General features: G+C 33.5%; 2 protein-coding genes and 1 long non-coding RNA gene across 4 annotated transcripts; 1 reads left to right on the top strand and 2 right to left on the bottom strand.

The window, feature by feature from the left end:
* On the top strand, positions 5,392-10,016 carry LOC105162735 (protein DETOXIFICATION 24-like). Of its 2 annotated transcripts, none has more exons than XM_011080852.2 (8): positions 5,392-5,596; positions 7,336-7,585; positions 7,885-8,426; positions 8,632-8,718; positions 8,802-8,858; positions 8,947-9,185; positions 9,471-9,589; positions 9,711-10,016. In XM_011080852.2, the coding sequence occupies exons 2-8, from the start codon at positions 7,340-7,342 to the stop codon at positions 9,873-9,875; spliced, it is 1,455 nt and encodes a 484-aa protein (XP_011079154.1). In that variant the 5' UTR covers positions 5,392-5,596; positions 7,336-7,339; the 3' UTR covers positions 9,876-10,016. The 2 variants fall into 2 exon arrangements, with proteins under 2 accessions (XP_011079154.1, XP_011079153.1); XM_011080851.2 differs by lacking the exon at positions 5,392-5,596 and adding an exon at positions 6,900-7,196.
* LOC110012006 lies at positions 14,266-14,909 on the bottom strand. The gene is made up of 2 exons (XR_002287148.1): positions 14,684-14,909; positions 14,266-14,589 (listed from the first exon to the last, which is right to left on the bottom strand). It is a non-coding gene; the product is annotated as an uncharacterized LOC110012006 (long non-coding RNA).
* Positions 15,269-20,441, bottom strand: LOC105162734 (ELMO domain-containing protein A). The gene is made up of 10 exons (XM_011080850.2): positions 20,238-20,441; positions 19,933-20,115; positions 19,709-19,811; positions 18,391-18,503; positions 17,622-17,690; positions 17,273-17,388; positions 17,135-17,189; positions 16,365-16,485; positions 15,631-15,773; positions 15,269-15,536 (listed from the first exon to the last, which is right to left on the bottom strand). The coding sequence occupies exons 2-10, from the start codon at positions 20,074-20,076 to the stop codon at positions 15,435-15,437; spliced, it is 966 nt and encodes a 321-aa protein (XP_011079152.1). The 5' UTR covers positions 20,077-20,115; positions 20,238-20,441; the 3' UTR covers positions 15,269-15,434.

Here is a 20,441-nt window from a genome sequence, read left to right as displayed (position 1 = left end):
ATAACAAATAAATAAAGAAAAAAAAATGGATTCTTACGTTTTTCGAGGCACAATTTTGGTCTATAATATTTTACAAATTATTATGATTTTTGCGATGTCCATATATTTTTATACATAATTAAGAGAATAGTTGATAATTATTTAAAAAAACTAAATTTAATTATAAATAACTTATAAGTTGCAATTGAAATATAATAAAATGAGGTAAATTGGAACCCATTATAATATTTGAGATTAAATTATATTAATTAAGAAATTAGGTAGGTGTAATAAAAATTATTAAATAATTAAATAAAATAATTAAAAAAAGAAAAAAAAATGTGGATCAGTCCCATCGCCCCGCAATCAAGCTTAGCCTCTCTCTCTCTCTCTATATATATATATTATATATATATATATATATTGACGCAATCTACACACAATATATATTGCCTCAATGCACTGCACACATGACCCCTAACCCCACCCTCCCCTTCCCTTCCGCAATCGTCACCGTCCCCTACCCTAGAAACCCGTTTCCATCTCCACCCTCTTCCCTAGAAACCCTTTTCCGTCACCGCCCACCCCTTCCCCAAAAACCCTTCCCCGTCACACCTCCCCTGTGGAAAATGCTCAAACCTCCACCACCCCTTTGATGCTTATGGTCGTTGTCGGTGTTGCCACCCTTCTCTTTGTTTCTCTCTGTGTAGATACATATATATATAAGTATAATTATATATATAAGATATTACATATATATAGTTTATTAAAGTTTTATAAATATACTTTTAAATTGAGACTGTTGATTGAATAAAATAAAATTCGGACTATTGATCTATTAATTAAATTTGAACCTTAAATTCAAATCAAATTCAACGGTTCTTAAATAATGTTATAAATATAATTTTATAATTCAAATTAAAAAAAAAAGCGCCTACACTTCACGAATCGCGTGAGAGGGTAATTTGCTCAATTTTGAAGAACACAGGATGGTAACTTGATTTTTTTTTTTTTTAACAAGGGGATAATTTATTCATTTCGAATATTCCATGAGGCTGGTACACATTTTTTCCTAAAAAAAATATAGGGACCAAATCAAATTTGTCCTAAATATAATAATTAAAAATATAATTTACCCATAATTAAATTATATCGAACGCCCTCGTGGCTACACACGTTTTCTTCTCCAATTATTGTATAAATTATTTATTATTTATCCCAAAAAAAAAAAAAAAACTCACACAAACAACTAATGAATCAAGAATTAATATTACACGAGATGAATTAATTGAAATTGGAAATTATTGCAATAATGGAATCCAAGAATTAGATTCCTCGTGATTCTATTATTATTGTACGAAAAGGACATTAACTGGTGAGAACGTATAGACCATATCGAAATCCCACCTACTTATCCACGTGAAATTTTTGGACCTCAAATTCCCACCTAACTCCCACTTTCTTCTTTCTTCACTTGTTCCTATTCTTAGTTTACATCTTACTTCTCATTTTATGTCCAAAATACTACAACAAATTAATTAATGTTCAGACAAACATACTTTACACGTCAAAGAATGATATAACTACAATTTTATTTATGTGTGAGTCGCCCTTTATTGTAGGGATAGTGAGTCTGTTTTGATTTTGTATCCGCACTGCCTGGCAATACGAGGAAAAAAAATATTTATTAGTGGTAAAATTGTAATTTTGTAGTTTTTACAAGTACCTTGACGAACGATCTTCTCTTGTAATTCACACGGAGCTATTCCAGCTGTCAACAAATCGATTTTTAACAAACATGAATGTTGGGGAACTCTTCGAGACATGTAAATCCCATGCCTTGCAATCACTTTCGTATTTTGTGCACTCTTCGTCAAAATTGATTTCTAACAATTTCTTGACGAAATTACAGTTTTTATTCCCATGAAATAGAAGGTTCAACATTTTTAGTCACATGTGATGAGGCTCCGCCACTTTAGAGGATTCTCTTACTTGAATTCATATTAGGGTTAGGTATACGGTCCGATAGAATTTTCTTACTTGAACCCCCGAACTTTAGAAATCGAGTAAGAAACCTATTCTTTTTCTTTTTTTTTTTTGGCAAACAACCGGTTCTTCTAGGATTGTCATAATTATAAATACCCACTCATTGTTTGAAAAATTATAAATATTCATTTAAAATTAATGATCGTCTAACAATGGGCTTTCACGAGAATGTATTTGTTAGATCATCATTAAATTTAAAAAATATTTATAATTATAATAAAATTATCCTTTAAATTAAATTAAAATAAAATAATAAATATCCTTTTGAACTGTAAAGCAGCCACTGGCCACACTGACCAAGAATCTAGAAAGTCTTCAAACAAATATATTAAATAAAAGGGGTGGAGTCAGTCATTATTAAATAGAGAATCCAAGTGGTTAGGATTCAATTAATTTTTTAATTATGTTGTCCAACTTAATTTGAGCCGGATCTTGCACCTTCATTACCAGACAATTTACACCTCGTAACATGTAATAATTTTTATTTGTTTCTCAATCCATCAAAACAGTATTTTTCTAGATGAATCTATGGATCAAAATCAGAAATTTGTTACTCATAAATTTCGATCAAACCGGTAAAGGGATTTGTGTTTTAAGTGTTTTGTTAAGTAAATGTGTGTTGAAAATAGATGATTTGTTTGGATTTGTGTTTTGGGGTAATTTAAAATATTTTAAAATAAGTGGTGTAGGTTTGATGTTGGGATTTGGGAGACAAAAATCACTGTTCATTGTCAAATCATATATTTTTATATATAAATATTTTATCTTTAATGTTGTATGTTTAGGAGACAAAAATTACTGTTTATTGTCAAATCATATCTGTTTTATATTATGAATATATATAGAAAGTTGAAAAATAAAAAAATACGCAAATAAGGTGTAAAAATACAAAAACATACATTGAGTGTGTTTTATCTTATTTCGAAAAATGGGCAAACATGAATCCAAATACTGCTTGTTATGTGTAGTTTTCTGAAAAAATAAAATTTATTTGTGTAACTAATGTTGACGTTTGGGTAAGCGTCTCTGTAACGGTAGAGATAATTTATGTAAATAAATTATAAATTAGAATATGTAAATATAATTTATTTATTTATTTTTTATAGGGTAATAAATGAATTTTCAGAAACAATCCCAAAAAGCATTTAATAAATTGCCAAATAGAAACAAATGCAATAAATGCAAAATGGTTCTTATAATTTTCTGTAGTGCCATGTTTGGCATCTTTATGAATATTGTATTTTTGCGAAAATACAATTCTTCAATTAATGAGAGAAATTCTTGTTTGTAATGGGCTACAAACAATTGTTATTTCTAATTGCACGTACACGCCCTTAACTTTTCAAGATTTTGTAATTATTATATAGGGTTGGATATATATATATATATATATAAAATTACAAATATACATTTCCTTCTCATAAGGTATGGTGTAATACACGTAGGTATATGGTGGTTGAAAAATTACATCTAACACCCTTGAAGTTTGTTGATATTAATAAAAACAGTCTGAAACAAATCTATATTTACCCCCAATTGACTTATTACGGATTTATTGCAGGTCAAATAATTTTTTTTATAATCAAATTGCTCTCATACATCTTCACGTAATAATGCATGCGAGAAGATATATCTTCATTGTTATAATGGTCGAAAAAAAATTATTTGAACTGTTATAAGTTAATGGTATGAGTCAATAGGGGTAAATATCATTTATGTTCAAAACTTTTGCTATTATCAACAAACTCTGTGAACTTTGATTAACTGAGGGATTTATTTATTAGATGAAAATAAACCTCATAAATGCTAGACGTAATTTCTAAAACCACGAAAAATTTATGTGTAATTCCACCATACTTGAAAAGAAAGAAAATGTAATGATCTCTTATTTATTAGTTTTTGGTAGCAAAATAAGTATTTGGATAAATGAGACAACATATTCAAAATGCAAAAAATGCAAGCAATTCCCTTGTGATATCGCAAATGAGAAAATTACCCTCTTGTGAAAAAACACATAGCGATTTATCTCCTTGTATTTTTTAAAATACAACAATTTACCCTCTTATGATTTTTAAAATGAAGCAAGTTACCTCCCTGCATAAGAAGGTAAATTACTTCATTTTAAAAAGTATAAGAGGATAAATTGCTATATTTTTTTCATAGGGAGTAACGTGCTCATTTTTAATATCACAAGAGATAAATTGCTATTCGCCCGTATTTAAATTAAAACAACTAACTATAGTGACATTAATTAATAATTGGTTTGTATTTCCAAAAGTAAAGGTCGGTAACTAATCAATAGTTCTTACATCTATTCTACGATTCGTTCTATTCTAAATGTTCTTGTAATAAACAAACTGTAGCAAAAGTCAAATTTAGGTAGCGTTTAACGAACGCTTATTATATTTTTTCACTTTTTGGGAAGGATGTCTAATTAAATTTATTTTAAATATTTGTATGATCTTATAAATAATATTTTCGGTGTTTATATGATGTAATATTTTATTTTAAAAATAAATATTTGAAGTATTTAAATAAAATAAAAATATTAAATTCATAAAATGTTAGTACGTACAGATGATTTTGTAATTAATATGATCAGAATTAAATATATTTTAATAAAAATTCAAGAATAAAAAGAAATACGAAAATTTAAAATAAACTATTGGTATTTATTTTTCTTAATTATAATGTTTAGTTGTACCTAATTAATCATCTAACGACAAGTACGTCAACACAGATATAGTAAAAATATTTTAATAATCGCAATATTTTTATATCAACGCAATACGAATATCATTATCAATGTGACCTTCTTATAGAAAAATGAGTAAAAAGTATTAGAAAAATTGTATCTATGTTATAAAACATGTGCAAAAAATTGAAAAAAAAAAGACCTAATTTTATGTGATTCTTGAAATAGTTTTTATATTCACAATTAATCAACTTTTGCTTAATAAAATAAAATTTTGTATAATTACAAAGGGTTGATGCACGTCAAATTATATAAACGGAATAAATATAAAATATATTTTAAAATTAATAAATTCATCCATACTAATAAAATGTACATCAAGAAACTTTTTTCTTTTGAACAATGTAATGTTGAATTAGACTCTGATTTTTTAAATAAACGTGCAATTTTTTATGTTTGGTTTCTTGTACCCTTTTTTGCATAAACTATGTAATATTCGAGGAAGTTTACAACAAATTGTTTTAAGAAAAAGACAGAGAGAAAATAATAAAATCTGGTCAGAATTTTTTAGGTGTCTGTCATGCACGTTTTAGGATGAATGGGGGTAGGTGGTCTTGTAGTGTTCCATTTCTCACCTGTCCCTTCATTCATAGTGTTGCTGCTATGTCTATATGCATCTCCATTGTAATAATCACATCTTTATAGTGTAGAATAGTATTTCAACTCTCTCTCTCTCTCTCTCTCTCTCTCTCTCTCTCTTGTGGGAGAGATAAAGCGTGTCTCTTTGTCTGAGGGCAACTAACTGTTGGGAGAAATTCTAGAGGGAAGCCCTGAAACCAAGTTCTTGTAAGCCAATCGAAGGATTTGTTTTCTTGTGTAAGTCTTGTTGCTCAGCACCTTCCACTGTGTGTCTCTGTGTTTTCTGTTATTGGGTTCCAGTTTTCTTGCAAGTATTCCCTCGTCTTGGTTGTAATAACTCTGGTAGTTTTTGGGTTCAATCTTGACACAGAAGTCTGTAAATGAGAGTGTGTGCTGTGTGTTTTCTGTTTATTGTTCTGTTAGGACCTCTCACAACCTTTCCTTTTAGTAGTAGTTCCGCAATTCTGGTTTGAGGCTGTCTCCTCTCTCTCTCTCTCTCTCTTTCTGTCTCTCTCTCTGTTTCTTGCTGGATTGAAGCTTTAATCCTTAATCTTTTCACAAGATTGTTCTATTCTCATTAAGATTCATAAATGACTTTTGTCTCAAACCTGTTAAATTTCCATATTTAAATCACTTCTTTTTAGCACTGATTCATCAAACAAAGAGAAAGAAATCACTTTTAGAACTAAAAAGAACACAACTTTCCCACCTTTCTGCTCTGAGTAAAATTCTTACCCATAAGACTGTCCTATTCTCTATGCCTTGTTTACCCCTTTACCGCTATAACGATCTGCAATTTTTTATGGGACTACTGTTGATAAAAGGGTCCTTTCACATGGAATCTTTTCTAGAAAAAAACATTTCAGAAAGTGATAGCAATTTTGGGGGGTAATGGCTGAAAGAAGCCCTAGAAAGTAGAAAGTTGAATGCAGAAGAGTAGGCAGAACTCCACGTTTATACAACATAGTGCTTTGTCGGGGCCCTCAATCATAGAGCCCACCTTTCATTTCTGCAGTTTTATGGTAACAATCTTTGTTCAGATTTAGGGAAAATCTAACTCGGACTCGGCTTGGCCGAATCTAAATCAATTATACGTTAAATGCTATACGCTTTTCGTGGTTGGTGTGAAGTTTAGAGTGGGTAGTACTCGTTTGGCTCGGCCAAACCTGGTTTGGGTAAGAATTTTTTCAGATTTAAACCCGTGTTGAGGTCAAATTCTCGGATGGAATGGGTGGAACTCAGTCCATTAGTCCACTTGTTGCTATTGTTTATCAGTGGGCCAATCATGGAATGACCCTTTTGAGTCTGCTGCCAATACGTGCCGGAAGCAGTAAGAGACGTGTGAATCTCAAAGAATGATTCACCGTTGGATTTGGGATAGCATTGGTTCCGGTGGCTGATTTTATTATAATTTAATTCTTTTAAGAAATTTTGAAGAGTGTAAGTCTGTAACTTTGCTTTTGATGTTGGAAGTGTGTGGTACGAGAAAAAGAAAATGATAGCTTGGATTATATACTCAGAAACGTCGAATCTTGGAATAAGTATTTCAGTAATAGCTGGAATTCAGTTGTTTAAAGTCTTGGTTCAATTTTTGTCATCATCTGGGGAGCCCATTTTGAGTCCCCCACCTGGAAAAGGATGTCTGAATATGATTACCTGATTTGCTGCTTCAATGTCAATGAATCACTGCTACACATTTTTTTCCTTAAAAGAAAGTGCTGTAGATGTAAGAAAATTTGTGCTGAAACCGTTGCATAAGAAATGAAAGTTGTTCTGGAACTTATAAGTTAGAATATTGATGAATACACTGATTTGCGTGGAAGAATTGATGTAGAAGGTGAGGCCTTTGTGGTTATCACTTTTGCATGAGATGGGAAGAGTGGAATGAATAGAGAATCATCACAAGAAAACAAGTGTGGATTTTCAATTGTTTTTGTTATGACACTGAGTGATGTTCTGTTTGTTCGTCTCTGCAGAGCCATGGATAATGGCATGCGTGAGAAGCTGTTGAGCTCCGAAGAAAGGGAGGTAGGTGATTTGAAAGGAAGGGTTTATGACGAGTCCAAGAAAATATGGAGGGTGGCGTTGCCCGGTATCATTGCAAGAGTGGCATCATTTGGGACCATAATCGTGACACAGTCGTTTATCGGGCACATCAGTTCTGTTGATCTTGCTGGTTATGCGCTCGTTCAAACCCTTACCGTGCGCTTTGCAAATGGAGTACTGGTAAGTTGTTGCTTTACAACTTTTTTGTTCCCTCTGGTTGTAGATGAAATTCCTATTCGACGTGTGTAGAATCATCCTGCAAGAGGTATTCAGACAAATATTTAGCAGATAACATATTTTTTATGTTCATTGTTGAAGTCTAAAAGGCTGGATCGTAGGATGTCTTTTGTTTTGCAAATGAGGCGACGGTCTCGTTGAATTCAAGTCTGTTCCCACTTTGTCTATAGCTATTGCCTATACTAGTCCTCTATGAAAACTCTTGATCCATTTTTCTTTTCCTACTTGTTACATCATCGCAGATAGGAATGTCAAGCGCTACCGAAACTCTTTGCGGACAAGCATACGGTGCAAGACAGTACCATATGATGGGCGTTTATCTGCAACGATCATGGATTGTGGATTTCTTAACTCTAACCCTCTTACTCCCCCTTTTCATCTTTGGAGCACCCATTTTTAAACTATTCGGCGAGGAACCGAGCATTGTGGTATCTGCAGGATACATCTCTTGGTGGTTTATTCCTATGATCTACAACTTCGTCTTCACTTTGACAATGCAAATGTTTCTACAAGCGCAGCAGAAAAACAGTATTATAGCATGGATATCCATCGCGCAGCTCGTGATACACGTTCCCTTGTCGTGGTTATTCGTCTACCATCTGAACTGGGGAATTGACGGCGCGATGGGTGCACTGTGCATATCTTCTTGGCTGGTGGTTTTCGCTGAACTTGGATACATCATGGGAGGTTGGTGCCCTCAGACGTGGACTGGGTTCAGCTCCGCTGCTTTTAAGGATTTATTGCCCGTTATAAAGCTCTCGATTTCTTCCGGCGTTATGGTTTGGTAATCTCAAGAACTCGTTTATGTATATACTATCGTATCTTTTCATACAATGACAAACGAGTTTTTAACGTCTTGTTTTTACTATGCTCGCTTGATCACTAACCGTTAGCGCATTAGATGACGTTGCAGATGTATATAGTTGAGCGGTTGTTACTTCGGTTTACGTCTGTTCACTGTTGTAACTACTGTTGCTCTCGTGTTGCAGCTTGGAGTTGTGGTACAATTCTGTACTAGTTTTGTTGGCCGGTTACATGAGTAATGCCGAGGTTGCCATATCTGCCTTCTCTATTTGGTGAGTGTTTCTTACAACCTTGTTTAGTGTTTTCTTTGCTGTTCTACGATGATTCCTATTGACTAAGAGCCATATTCTTGCAGCCTTAACATCAACGGATGGGAATTCATGATCTGTCTTGGATTTCTCGGCGCTGCATGGTACGTAATCACAACGGTCTAATGCTTGTAGCTCGCCTTCTTTCCATCTTTTTTTTTCTTTGGTCTTCAACTGTGTTCTTGTGTGCAGCGTGCGGATTGCAAATGAGCTTGGACGAGGAGATGCTAAAGCTACAAAATTTTCTATCAAGGTCCTTATAACTACTTCGGTCGTGATTGGGGTGTTCTTTACGATTCTTTGCTTGGCCTTCGGCCACAATATCGGGTACTTGTTCACAAATGATGTCGAAGTTGCAGAGACCGTCTCGAGTCTCTCTGTGCTCCTCGCTATCTCAGTCTTGCTCAATAGCATCTATCCAGTTCTTTCAGGTCAGTTATACGTTCCGTGGTTTTGCTTTATTACATTCCCGTACTTGATCCCACATTATAAATTTCTAGTTCCAATCTCATTGAGTGAATTTCAAAATATAATGTAAGGAGAACCATCAGTCATATAATACGTAGCAAATAAAATAACACTTGCCATGTGATCGGTTATATCTGGTCACAATATTGTTTGATCCTTAAAAGATGTCCCGTTCGAGCAAAATGATTGGAAGACATTCTTGAATATATGTTCTTACACTGATGCTGGAAATTCTTGGCAAAAACCAGGGGTGGCAGTGGGAGCAGGTATGCAAGGAATAGTTGCAATCATCAACCTCTGTTGCTTCTATTTGATCGGAATACCCATCGGGGCTTTGCTCGGATACGTTGCTCATCTTCAAGTTGAGGTAAAAACCAGAACTATCTACACAAATAAATGTAAACCAAAGCTGTAGGAATCTCAGACATGCCTCTTCCTCTAGCCTAGGTTAGTCGGCTCTGATACCACTGTCGGGTTGTCTTTTACAGGGCATATGGATCGGAATGAACCTCGGAATTTTCACTCAGTCGCTTGCGCTGAGCTACATGGCATGGAAAACGGACTGGGACGAGCAGGTTAAGATAGCCTCGGAGCGTCTCCAGCGTTTTTACCTCAAATCTTCCGAGGAACCTGGTAATAATGGACATGCCTGAGAAAATGACAACCACCTGAGAAGACATTTATGCTAATGGGGTACAAAGATGTTGGGATCAGATTATATATAATTGATTTTGCTCTGGAATTTTGGTTTGTCCTCACCATATTATTACTGCATTTGATCTTTTTACTTCCCACTCCTTGTGTTGCCCTTTGCATTAACAAGTTGAAAATTCAATCGGATAAATATAGATTTTTATTCAATTTTTTTTTTTTTATATCAGTAAATTATGTGAATTTTAATTAATGACAGGTTTGGACAGAACAAATATTAGGAGTAGTAGACATAATTTCTCAAACCACACGGAATTTATGTGTAGTTATATCAAATTTTAAGAAAGAGTGATTGCTAAAATATGTATAAGCCACTAGCAAGTGCACTAGTTGTTAAATAGTATAATATGTATGAATCCGTCGAGGATTTAAATTAAATAATTACTACAACTATAACTAATCTACGATTTTTTGGACAATCGTGAATCAAGAAAATAAATCAAAATAAACGTGTCAGAGAAGATTTAAGAGTGAGAAAGATGCTAAGGTTATTGGTACACCTAATTGTTCCAATGAATGCAGAATTTACAGATTAATCTAGCAGACAATGTTTTCATACACTGAGGTTTTTCTCAAGTTAATTCAATATACTCTCTCGAGTTATACCAAAACCTATTATTATTAAAGAAATAGTGGATTTCTCCAATCTAAAACTTGTGAAAATAACACATTAAGATCTGAAAAACCTATGTAACCAGATGAATCACGTCTATGTATGTTTAGATATCGTTCCACTGACACGATGAATTACCTTGTCTACTATGTCGATTTCCTTTCCAATTCATCAACATAATTAATTAAATCTAAAAGTTGATCATGCTCTTAAATTATACAACCAAGCACGATAATATATGGAGATATGAAGACAAAACTGTAGATTAATTCAATAAAATACTCAAAACATTGTCCCACTTAGATTTTCCAAAAGCCCTAAATAAAAAGTAAATTAGTTTATCTTAACTAGATAAAACAAAAAAGAAAAGAATATAGAAAAACTCATGGAGTCGAAAGTCGACGTGTACGGTCTGTCATTCCGGCACCGAATCAACTTCTACACTTATTTTGTTGTCTTATTCTCTGTATTCAGTGGTTTTCTCCCTTTTTCTGCCCCAAAAAGAACGTCAACAACCTTCTTCCTCTCTCCTATTTAGGGTAAAAGACAATTTTCGTCCCACAGCTATAGGCCATTTTCGTTTTAGTCCCGTAAGTTTTTAGGGTTTCAATTTGGTCCCGTAAAACTGAAAAATTTGCAATTTCAGTCCAAATTTGGCCGGAAAAATTTGTGGGTCGCCGGAAAAAGTCACATGCATCGCATGTGACTTTTAAAATTGGGGGCTTGATTCTGATTGGCTGGAGAAGCTGATGTGGCGCATATGTGGCGCATACGTGCCGCCACCTTCTCTCTTCAATTCCGCCGCCATTACTTGGAATTTCTAGCCACCACATATACCATTCAATTACCCATAGTAAGGAGAACAAAACCCCTCAACCAATTTTGCGATCCGACCACGATAGTGACTGGGCTTTGAAATTGACCGCCGTGGATTATTCTCGTCGATTCGCCGGCCACAGGACGACCCACGATTGCATATTGGTACCATTGGATTCGTCTCCTCACTGCGGTTCTAATGGGACCAGTCTCATCCATTTTCATCAACTAGTGGGACCAGTCTCATCCATTTTCATCAACTAGGTGCAAAGATCCATCGTTTTGAAGATCTCAGTTGTCGTCTGCCACGACTGCACCTTCCGTCGGCGTTTTCTCCTTCGTCTGAACGAACCACCGGCTCGAAAGACCATCGTTGAACGCCTCTCGTTCTGGCGAATCTTTTGAGACCAGTCCCATCAATTTTGATCACCTCTGTGCAAAGATCCGACAAAAGTCGTCTTCCGCCTTTGCCATTCTTTTGAGATGAGTCAATTTTTTTTTTTTAATTTCCACGTATGCGCCACATATGTGCCACATCAACTTCTCCAGCCAATCAGGATCGAATCCCCAATTTTAAAAGTCACATGCATCGCATGTGACTTTTTCCGGCGACCCACAAATTTTTCCGGCCAAATTTGGACTGAAATTGCGAATTTTTCAGTTTTACGGGACCAAATTGAAACCCTAGAAACTTACGGGACTAAAACGAAAATGGCCTATAGTTGTGGGACGAAAATTGCCTTTTGCCCTCCTATTTATATTAGTTCCCTAGACGTGGTAAGAGAGGAACAGAATCATTATTTTTAGTCTAATTCTCACTCTTTTCTTCCCTATTCTCTTCCTATCATATTTCTTCCAATAGATACAAGGTAATAAGATGACTTCAAGATGACTGCACTTAATATCTTGACTGAGCAATTATGTTGAGGACTTTTCAATTTTTGCCTATATCATGTCTGATAACCCTTGATCAAGGGCAAAACTAGATTTGATTTTTTTTGTTAAACGGATTCTTGATAACTCGTGGGTAATAGGTTAAACTGACTTCGATTTTCTGTCTGCTGGATTTCTAATAACCCGTGGGTCACGGGTTATCCTTGATACGCTTTTTGCTGCATTTTAGGATTTTTCTTGCACTTGAGATGTTTCTTACAACTTGCTCTTACTTCCATGAAAGCACCTAAAAGATTAAATTACCTTTTTGGTCCCATAAAGAAGGCAAATTTTTTTATTAGTCCCATGCGTTACGGGATTTCTGTTTTGGTCCCATTTTGTTAAAAAAAGTTTTAAAGTTCCTCTACAACTTTTACTGTCAATATTTAATGGCAAAAGTGCTCAAACGTTAGTCTAATTACGTTGTCTCTATATATTTAAATATTATAATTGTTCTTTTGACTTTTTCGTCTGTTCAATCTTGAACAATACAATTTATATTTATATATATTCTCTATTTTTCTTTCAGATGAACATGAATATGCTATTACTTGAAGATTTCATCATGGAATTCCCTCCAGTAGTAATTACACTAGCGTTTGACTACTTCTACAGTTAAAACTTGACGGTAAAAATTGCGGAGGACTAACTTAAATTTTTTTTTTAATAAAATGGGACCAAAACAAAAAATCCGTAAAGCATGAGACTAATAAAAAGATGTGCCTTCTTTATGGGATCAAAAAGTAATTTAACCTCACAAATAATTAAAAAAAAAGCATCATATCACAGGAATTTATACGAGTTTACAAGAGACTAAGGCATTTTTGACATGTTTTTCACTATTTCGAGTATATTTTTTTATTCTCATCTCTTTGAAAAGATTAAAAAATTTCTTTTAAATATATTTATTTAATCATACGAAAACATTATATAAAAATTTTAATCTTTAGTAATTTAAATTAAAAGATTAACTTACAATCACAATATAAAATTTAAATATCTTAACAAATGTGGATATTAATGAAATATAAAAATTATACATTATCAAGTATATTATATAATTAGAAAATATTAAATAAATTATATTTAAATTTATTACATTATAAAAATTATACATTATTATTTTTTATTTAAAAATACCAAAAAGATATAAATCTTATACATTTTTATATACATTGATTTTTTTTTATTTTAAAAATATATTTATATTAAAATTAAATACCAAAATAGTGAACTCAATTTTATTTTTTATATTTAGATACGTATATGAAAATAAAACGTGAAACAATTATTATAAATTATAATTTATAAATTAGTTTAAATTATTATTGAAATAAAATATTTTATTAATTTATATTATTTTTTATAAATGGCATTTATATTTAAATTAGTATTTTATATATTTAAAAGAGAAAGAATCTATATATATCAGACAAATTATTAATTAAATATCTAATAATTATCTAAAATTAATTTTAATAATTAAAATATATATTTAATAATTAATTAATTTAAAAAAAAAAAAGATTGGGGCCGTCACTGTCGCCCTCTTTCTTCTATTTGGGCGATGCCGTCGTCCTCCTGATCTGGGAGCAACGTTGTCCCTTTCTGGGCGACTTCGCCATTGCTAGACGTCCCTTTTTGGGCAACGTCAACGTTGCTAGATCGGGGACTGTGGCGGGTATGGTTTTTTTTAAATATTATAATCATAAAATAATAATTTTTTTATAATTTCTAATTATTTATATATAATTAAAAAAATTATATAAGGGCATAACAATCTAAAAATTTAACACGTTATGCTTCAAAATAGAAAAGGAAGCGTATACTGAGTATTTTACCTATTTCTAAAACAGAGGGGATTTTTTTGCTGAGTTTTTAAAACACAGGAATTTTTTTCTTTTTTGGCAAATTAACCTAAAAAATAACTTGATCAATCATTTAAAATAAAGTAATGAATAAAAACTATATAATAAGAAGCAAAGGAGAAATTTATTCCTTGGGTAGGAAACTCAACCACCAAATGCAAGAAAACAGTGCTTCAAACTTTATACACAGAAATTTACAGCTTCTGGTATGAAAGCTGGTCTCACATATGGTTAATTGGAACAACAAATTCAAAGGCCAGGGGAAAAAAAATTAAAAAACAAAAGGTATTTACAAAAGTATCATGAAAGATTATACCATCAATACTATCTTCTCAGTAAATTATAAGCTGGCAAATCTCTCACTGTTGAGACATCTTCCAGTGCCATCTCGCGCTCTAGTTGTGATCTTGTTGACTTGAGAACATCCTACAAGAAAAGCATGAACAGCAATCATGTCTATTTATTTTCAATATTTGTATAAACTATGAACTCATTGTAAAAAGGGATGTATGTTTCTTACATTAAATTCCATATATGAAGCGCGCTTTGCAAGCCACTGTGCGTCCAACAACTTGAAGGCGATGCAGAAAAGGTTGTCAAAAGCCATCTCGTCTTCTCGGAGCAACTCCAGAAACCGGTGGCCAGCTAGAGTGCTAGGGTTGCCTGCAAAAATATTTCATACTTATGAAAATGACTGCTTCAAACATCTCTTGAGTAACTATTTAATGCTGATATATGCAGTTAAACAAATAAATGTAAGAAATTGTTTTTTTTAAATATTATAATCATAAAATAATAATTTTTTTATAATTTCTAATTATTTATATATAATTAAAAAAATTATATAAGGGCATAACAATCTAAAAATTTAACACGTTATGCTTCAAAATAGAAAAGGAAGCGTATACTGAGTATTTTACCTATTTCTAAAACAGAGGGGATTTTTTTGCTGAGTTTTTAAAACACAGGAATTTTTTTCTTTTTTGGCAAATTAACCTAAAAAATAACTTGATCAATCATTTAAAATAAAGTAATGAATAAAAACTATATAATAAGAAGCAAAGGAGAAATTTATTCCTTGGGTAGGAAACTCAACCACCAAATGCAAGAAAACAGTGCTTCAAACTTTATACACAGAAATTTACAGCTTCTGGTATGAAAGCTGGTCTCACATATGGTTAATTGGAACAACAAATTCAAAGGCCAGGGGAAAAAAAATTAAAAAACAAAAGGTATTTACAAAAGTATCATGAAAGATTATACCATCAATACTATCTTCTCAGTAAATTATAAGCTGGCAAATCTCTCACTGTTGAGACATCTTCCAGTGCCATCTCGCGCTCTAGTTGTGATCTTGTTGACTTGAGAACATCCTACAAGAAAAGCATGAACAGCAATCATGTCTATTTATTTTCAATATTTGTATAAACTATGAACTCATTGTAAAAAGGGATGTATGTTTCTTACATTAAATTCCATATATGAAGCGCGCTTTGCAAGCCACTGTGCGTCCAACAACTTGAAGGCGATGCAGAAAAGGTTGTCAAAAGCCATCTCGTCTTCTCGGAGCAACTCCAGAAACCGGTGGCCAGCTAGAGTGCTAGGGTTGCCTGCAAAAATATTTCATACTTATGAAAATGACTGCTTCAAACATCTCTTGAGTAACTATTTAATGCTGATATATGCAGTTAAACAAATAAATGTAAGAAATATCTAGTTAGCCTTTTGAAGAACAAAATGCTGGAAGGAAAAATGCAAATGGATCAGTTAGGAAATATTTTTTCTACTTCAATAAAGTTTCTAAATTCAGAATTATTTAAGAACACCCATTACAGCGTCCCGCAATCACAAGGCCCCAGTGTAGCCAGACGTGACTGTTTAAGCTATGAGAAAAAGGTAGATAGACAAAGAACTTTGGTACAGATTATGGAAGGCAGTGTCTTCCTTGCAAACAGCTAAATGACAATTCCATAAAGTAGAATACAAGATAGTAAAGTTCTAATTTTAACATCAGTAAAGAGAAATTCCGTGATCATTCAAGCAATTTTTTCCTATAATCAGCTCAACTTACAAGTACCAATCTTAAGATGATGGGACATGTAATTTATTTATCCAATTTTAGTAGCACATCCGACATCTAGCAACTGATCAGAGGAGATAAAAGCAGTAGAGAATCTAATTCACAAAATACCCTTACACACCTGACTGAAGATCTAACATTTGAACCAGCATGAAGGATACATTGATGCCTGCCACAGCAAATGGATACTCCCATTCAGACCTTTTTCCGTCTCTCTTGTGCAACAAATTCTGAAATGCTTCCTATCAAAGTGATGTGCAGCAAAGAATGAAGATTGTCACACATGTCCAAAAATATCAATTTTTTTATAATCACAGCGTGGAAAATTGTCACATGTCTAAAAAGAACTCAGCGACATGTCACATATGATTCAAATCAAATGATCATAACAGATTGACAAACAAGCGAGTCATTCAGCAGTACAGCTCCTTTATACGAATAGTACATGATCTCCGATCACTAAGTAAACTTGCACCGAGAAGAACACTGGTGGCATCATTAGTCTAACCAGGAAGCAATATTCGAACTACTCCTATTCATTCATGACAAATTTTTAGAGTCCTGCTTTTGAGAATATTATATAGAATGGCATCATTCAACTCCCTCTTCTCCCTTGCTTGCCACCAAATAAAGCCCCTTCCATTCAGTTCCTTACGAAGTATTCCACTTTAAATTGCTTCGCCCATTATGATTCTATGCTTTCTGAATATTGCAAGATTATCTTATAGCAAGCCACACAAGAAGAGAGCTTAAATAAAGGACAACATTTCACCATGAATCCCTTATAGACATACATTCTTCTTAGGGAGAACATTTCTATTTTCTTAGAATCTGGCAATGCCAATTGTAATAAAAATCATGTAAATGCAGGAGAGAGAAAGAAATACAAACCGGATATGTCTTAGCAAAGAAGATCAAATTCTCCAATGATATGAATCCGCCACCCCTAAATGATTGTTCATAAATTTCCAAATAAGTTCCAATCTACATAGTTGTATTTCAATTAGCCAATCACTTATCAGCACACACCTGAAATCTGTAGAAGGATCAGATCCCTGCCAACCCATCTCTTTCCAAACCTCTGACTTAAGAGATGGGAGTTTTCTATCAGGATAAGATAACCTCCAAAGTTGTCTAAGAGCATCCTGCCAAGAAAACATGGACCACTGATGCATGAATAAAGACATCCAAATAAAGAGCGAGGAAGTTTATCATTTGGGTCAAGTATATGCCACTATTCCAAAATATTACCGACTTTGTCATAATTCATCCTTTGGAAAGGACATCTGATTATACAATGTCCAAATTATATCGGTACAAGTACAAAATATCCCAAATGAAAAGTATAACTTTTTGAAAAATGGAGGCAGATACATACTTGATGCTCTGAAGAGCTGCCATCAAAAGGGACTGACAGTCTCTGCTTTAAATTTCTCAGCCGTGCTTCCTATTGCCAAGCCAACTCAAGAATAAAAAACAATTGCTGGTATAAACAGTGAAAGCTAAGACAGAAGATAGGGGAAAGTAGAAAGTATATGTAACAAGTAAAGAGCAAAAATAGCATTAACTGAGCTACTAAGCATTTTATTAACAACGACCAATACAATCATTAATCCATCAGAAACAGGTACATAGATCCATACAGCCTAAGCATTTGACTGGGTTTAAAAATTATCCTTCAGTGTTAACTACAGACGGACATGTAAAAATTCAAACAGATCCATATGTTATAACACAATTCCTTCAAATTTCTGTATGAATCTGACAAGAACTTCAGCTTCATATGGTATCTCTGCATCACTCTAACCAGATTACTCTTTTTGAGGCTCACAAGCCTAGTGTTTAACTTATGTCACCATTGAATGTGGTGAAACTATCAATTTTAAAGAGGTAGCCATCACATATCTTGTCTTTAGCTGATAACAGCATTTGTCAATCATGAATAGAGCTTTGATATCATCAAACCAACGTGCCCCATATCATGTGTCAATGAATCGTGTTCTTTTAACCAACCTCTTACAGAGGAAATAAAATTAGATATCGGGACAATGAACAACTAAATTCCTCAGCACAAGGCAGAAAAAGACAAAATTAAAAGGCAGCAAGACATCTTCTTGGAGATGGCCTACGAAATTGCTGAAAGATACCTGCAAGGGACTAAGTAAAACAGGTGGAAGGTTGCTGTTTGCTCCATTTTGAGTGCCCGCGATAAATGGTATAATTCTTCCAAACAGAGACCCAGATCCAAGAACAATATTTGCTGCAAAAGGAAAAGATAATGACCAGTTAACTAGTTAATATTTATAAGAAGTATCAGGAGTCTACATGAAACAAGTCAACAAACCAATAATGATGCTACAGGAACATATTAAATTATTACTCCCCCACACACTATATGTTTAAAAAAACTGTATGCTCCTGTCCTGAGATGTTTATCTTCACGACTCAATCAACATTTTATCAAGCCTAATGGTCAGTGTATACCTTCAAATTTAAAAGATCTTCCTTTATGTCTTCAGCTCTAGAACTGACCTAGATCCTACTTTTCTCTATGTCTGCAACTCCTAAATTGAAAAGGTTGACTACTGATGCTTCTTTTAAGTTAGTTAAATATCTAATTACAAACTAAAGCCAAAAACTTTGCTACTTGGATCTTGAATTTAAGATAAAAGCCACTAACCATCTCCACTTTCAGACCAAAACTTAGATTCATTTTCTATTTCAGTCTTACAAATTTTTTATAACATCAAAAGATTATTTGAAGGGAAATACTCAAAGAGACAATGCACTATGGAAGTGTGTGACTTGAACTATTGATTGGTTTGTGTAGATGTTGGTACACTGAAATTCACAACCAAATTTGTCTTTGTTCCGACCGACATGGAACCGGCCCCTATACCTAACATAGGCTTGGTTCGCCTTAAGAGAATCTTTTCTATGATCAGATCGGAATATACAATACGAAACTAACTCAAGCAATTTACTCCAAATATGCGTCATGAAGAAAATGTAAATTTGATCTAATTTCATGAAAAGCATCAGCCTAATAACATCAGTGGACAATATTATTGAATGTATCAGTCAGTTAAAAGTCATGAAAATGTGAATACGATGATTCATTTGCTAACATACACAGAAAATGCAGGATTATGATGCAAAGTTGACCATTATTTTAGGATTGGAAAATTTTATTGCACTTGTATTTCCAAGTACTCTAAATATCTGAGTGCCCAATAACATGAAAAACAAAAAAACCAAATTTCCTTGGTGGGTTACAGTCATGCTTCACAATCAGAAAATGAGTAGACCGTACTTAAACCATCTTCTCAAGGAAAATCAACTATAATTTTCCAAAGGAAGCCACATTCCAGTAAATTATCAGTACAGAACACATAAGCAAATAATTTTTTCTTGTCTTTTCTCTTCAACAGAAAATCAAGAAACAAAATTGCAGTAAATACCAACCTAACCATTGTGCCCACTGCGCGATTACATTAGAAAAGAGCAGCGACCAATGCAGGCGCACTTTACTTCGTTCATCATCCAAAATACCCAAGAGTGCTTGCTCCTTCCACACCAAAAATCATACCAATATATATAAGAATAAGATATATTCAACTCACAAGAGAAAACAAATCAAAGTGGTCAAATTTAGACGCAAAATTTCATACTTCTCAAAAATAAAATACCTCAGCGTGCCTATTATAATCGTAATCCCCATAACCAAGTAACGGCTCGTTTAACGAATCGAATCTCGAAGTCTCGTACCGATCATATCTTCCTCCATCAACATCTCCATGATGGAGCCTTCTTCTCAACGTACCGGAGCTCATCAAGAACGGAATTCAAGATTCACCAAGAACAGCGTCGTCCTGCGCCGAAGCAAAACTGTGATCAAACCCTAAACTAAAACTCCCATCCAAAAAACCCATAAAAACGAAAAACCCAAGATTTCAAACCAAAAAAAAGAAGAAAGAAAATCAAGATCACATACGAGTATAATCAGACTACAAAGAAACAAGGAGATGCTCCGCAACACCGCAAAAACCTCGAATAAATAGTAATCAGCAAAACCTGTTGTTTTTTTTTTAATCAATTTTTCTCCTCTTCTTGCGCTGGGTTTTGCTCTCTCTCACGCTTCCTACTCTACTTCCTTTCTTCAGAATTAAGGAAGAGTAGCCATTAATATTTCATTCCA

The sequence above is a fragment of the Sesamum indicum genome, linkage group LG5 (assembly GCF_000512975.1).
Source record: "Sesamum indicum cultivar Zhongzhi No. 13 linkage group LG5, S_indicum_v1.0, whole genome shotgun sequence".
Taxonomy (NCBI): Eukaryota; Viridiplantae; Streptophyta; class Magnoliopsida; order Lamiales; family Pedaliaceae; genus Sesamum; species Sesamum indicum.
Note: the sequence above shows the minus strand (reverse complement) of the source record. Positions and strands in the feature narration are given on the sequence as shown.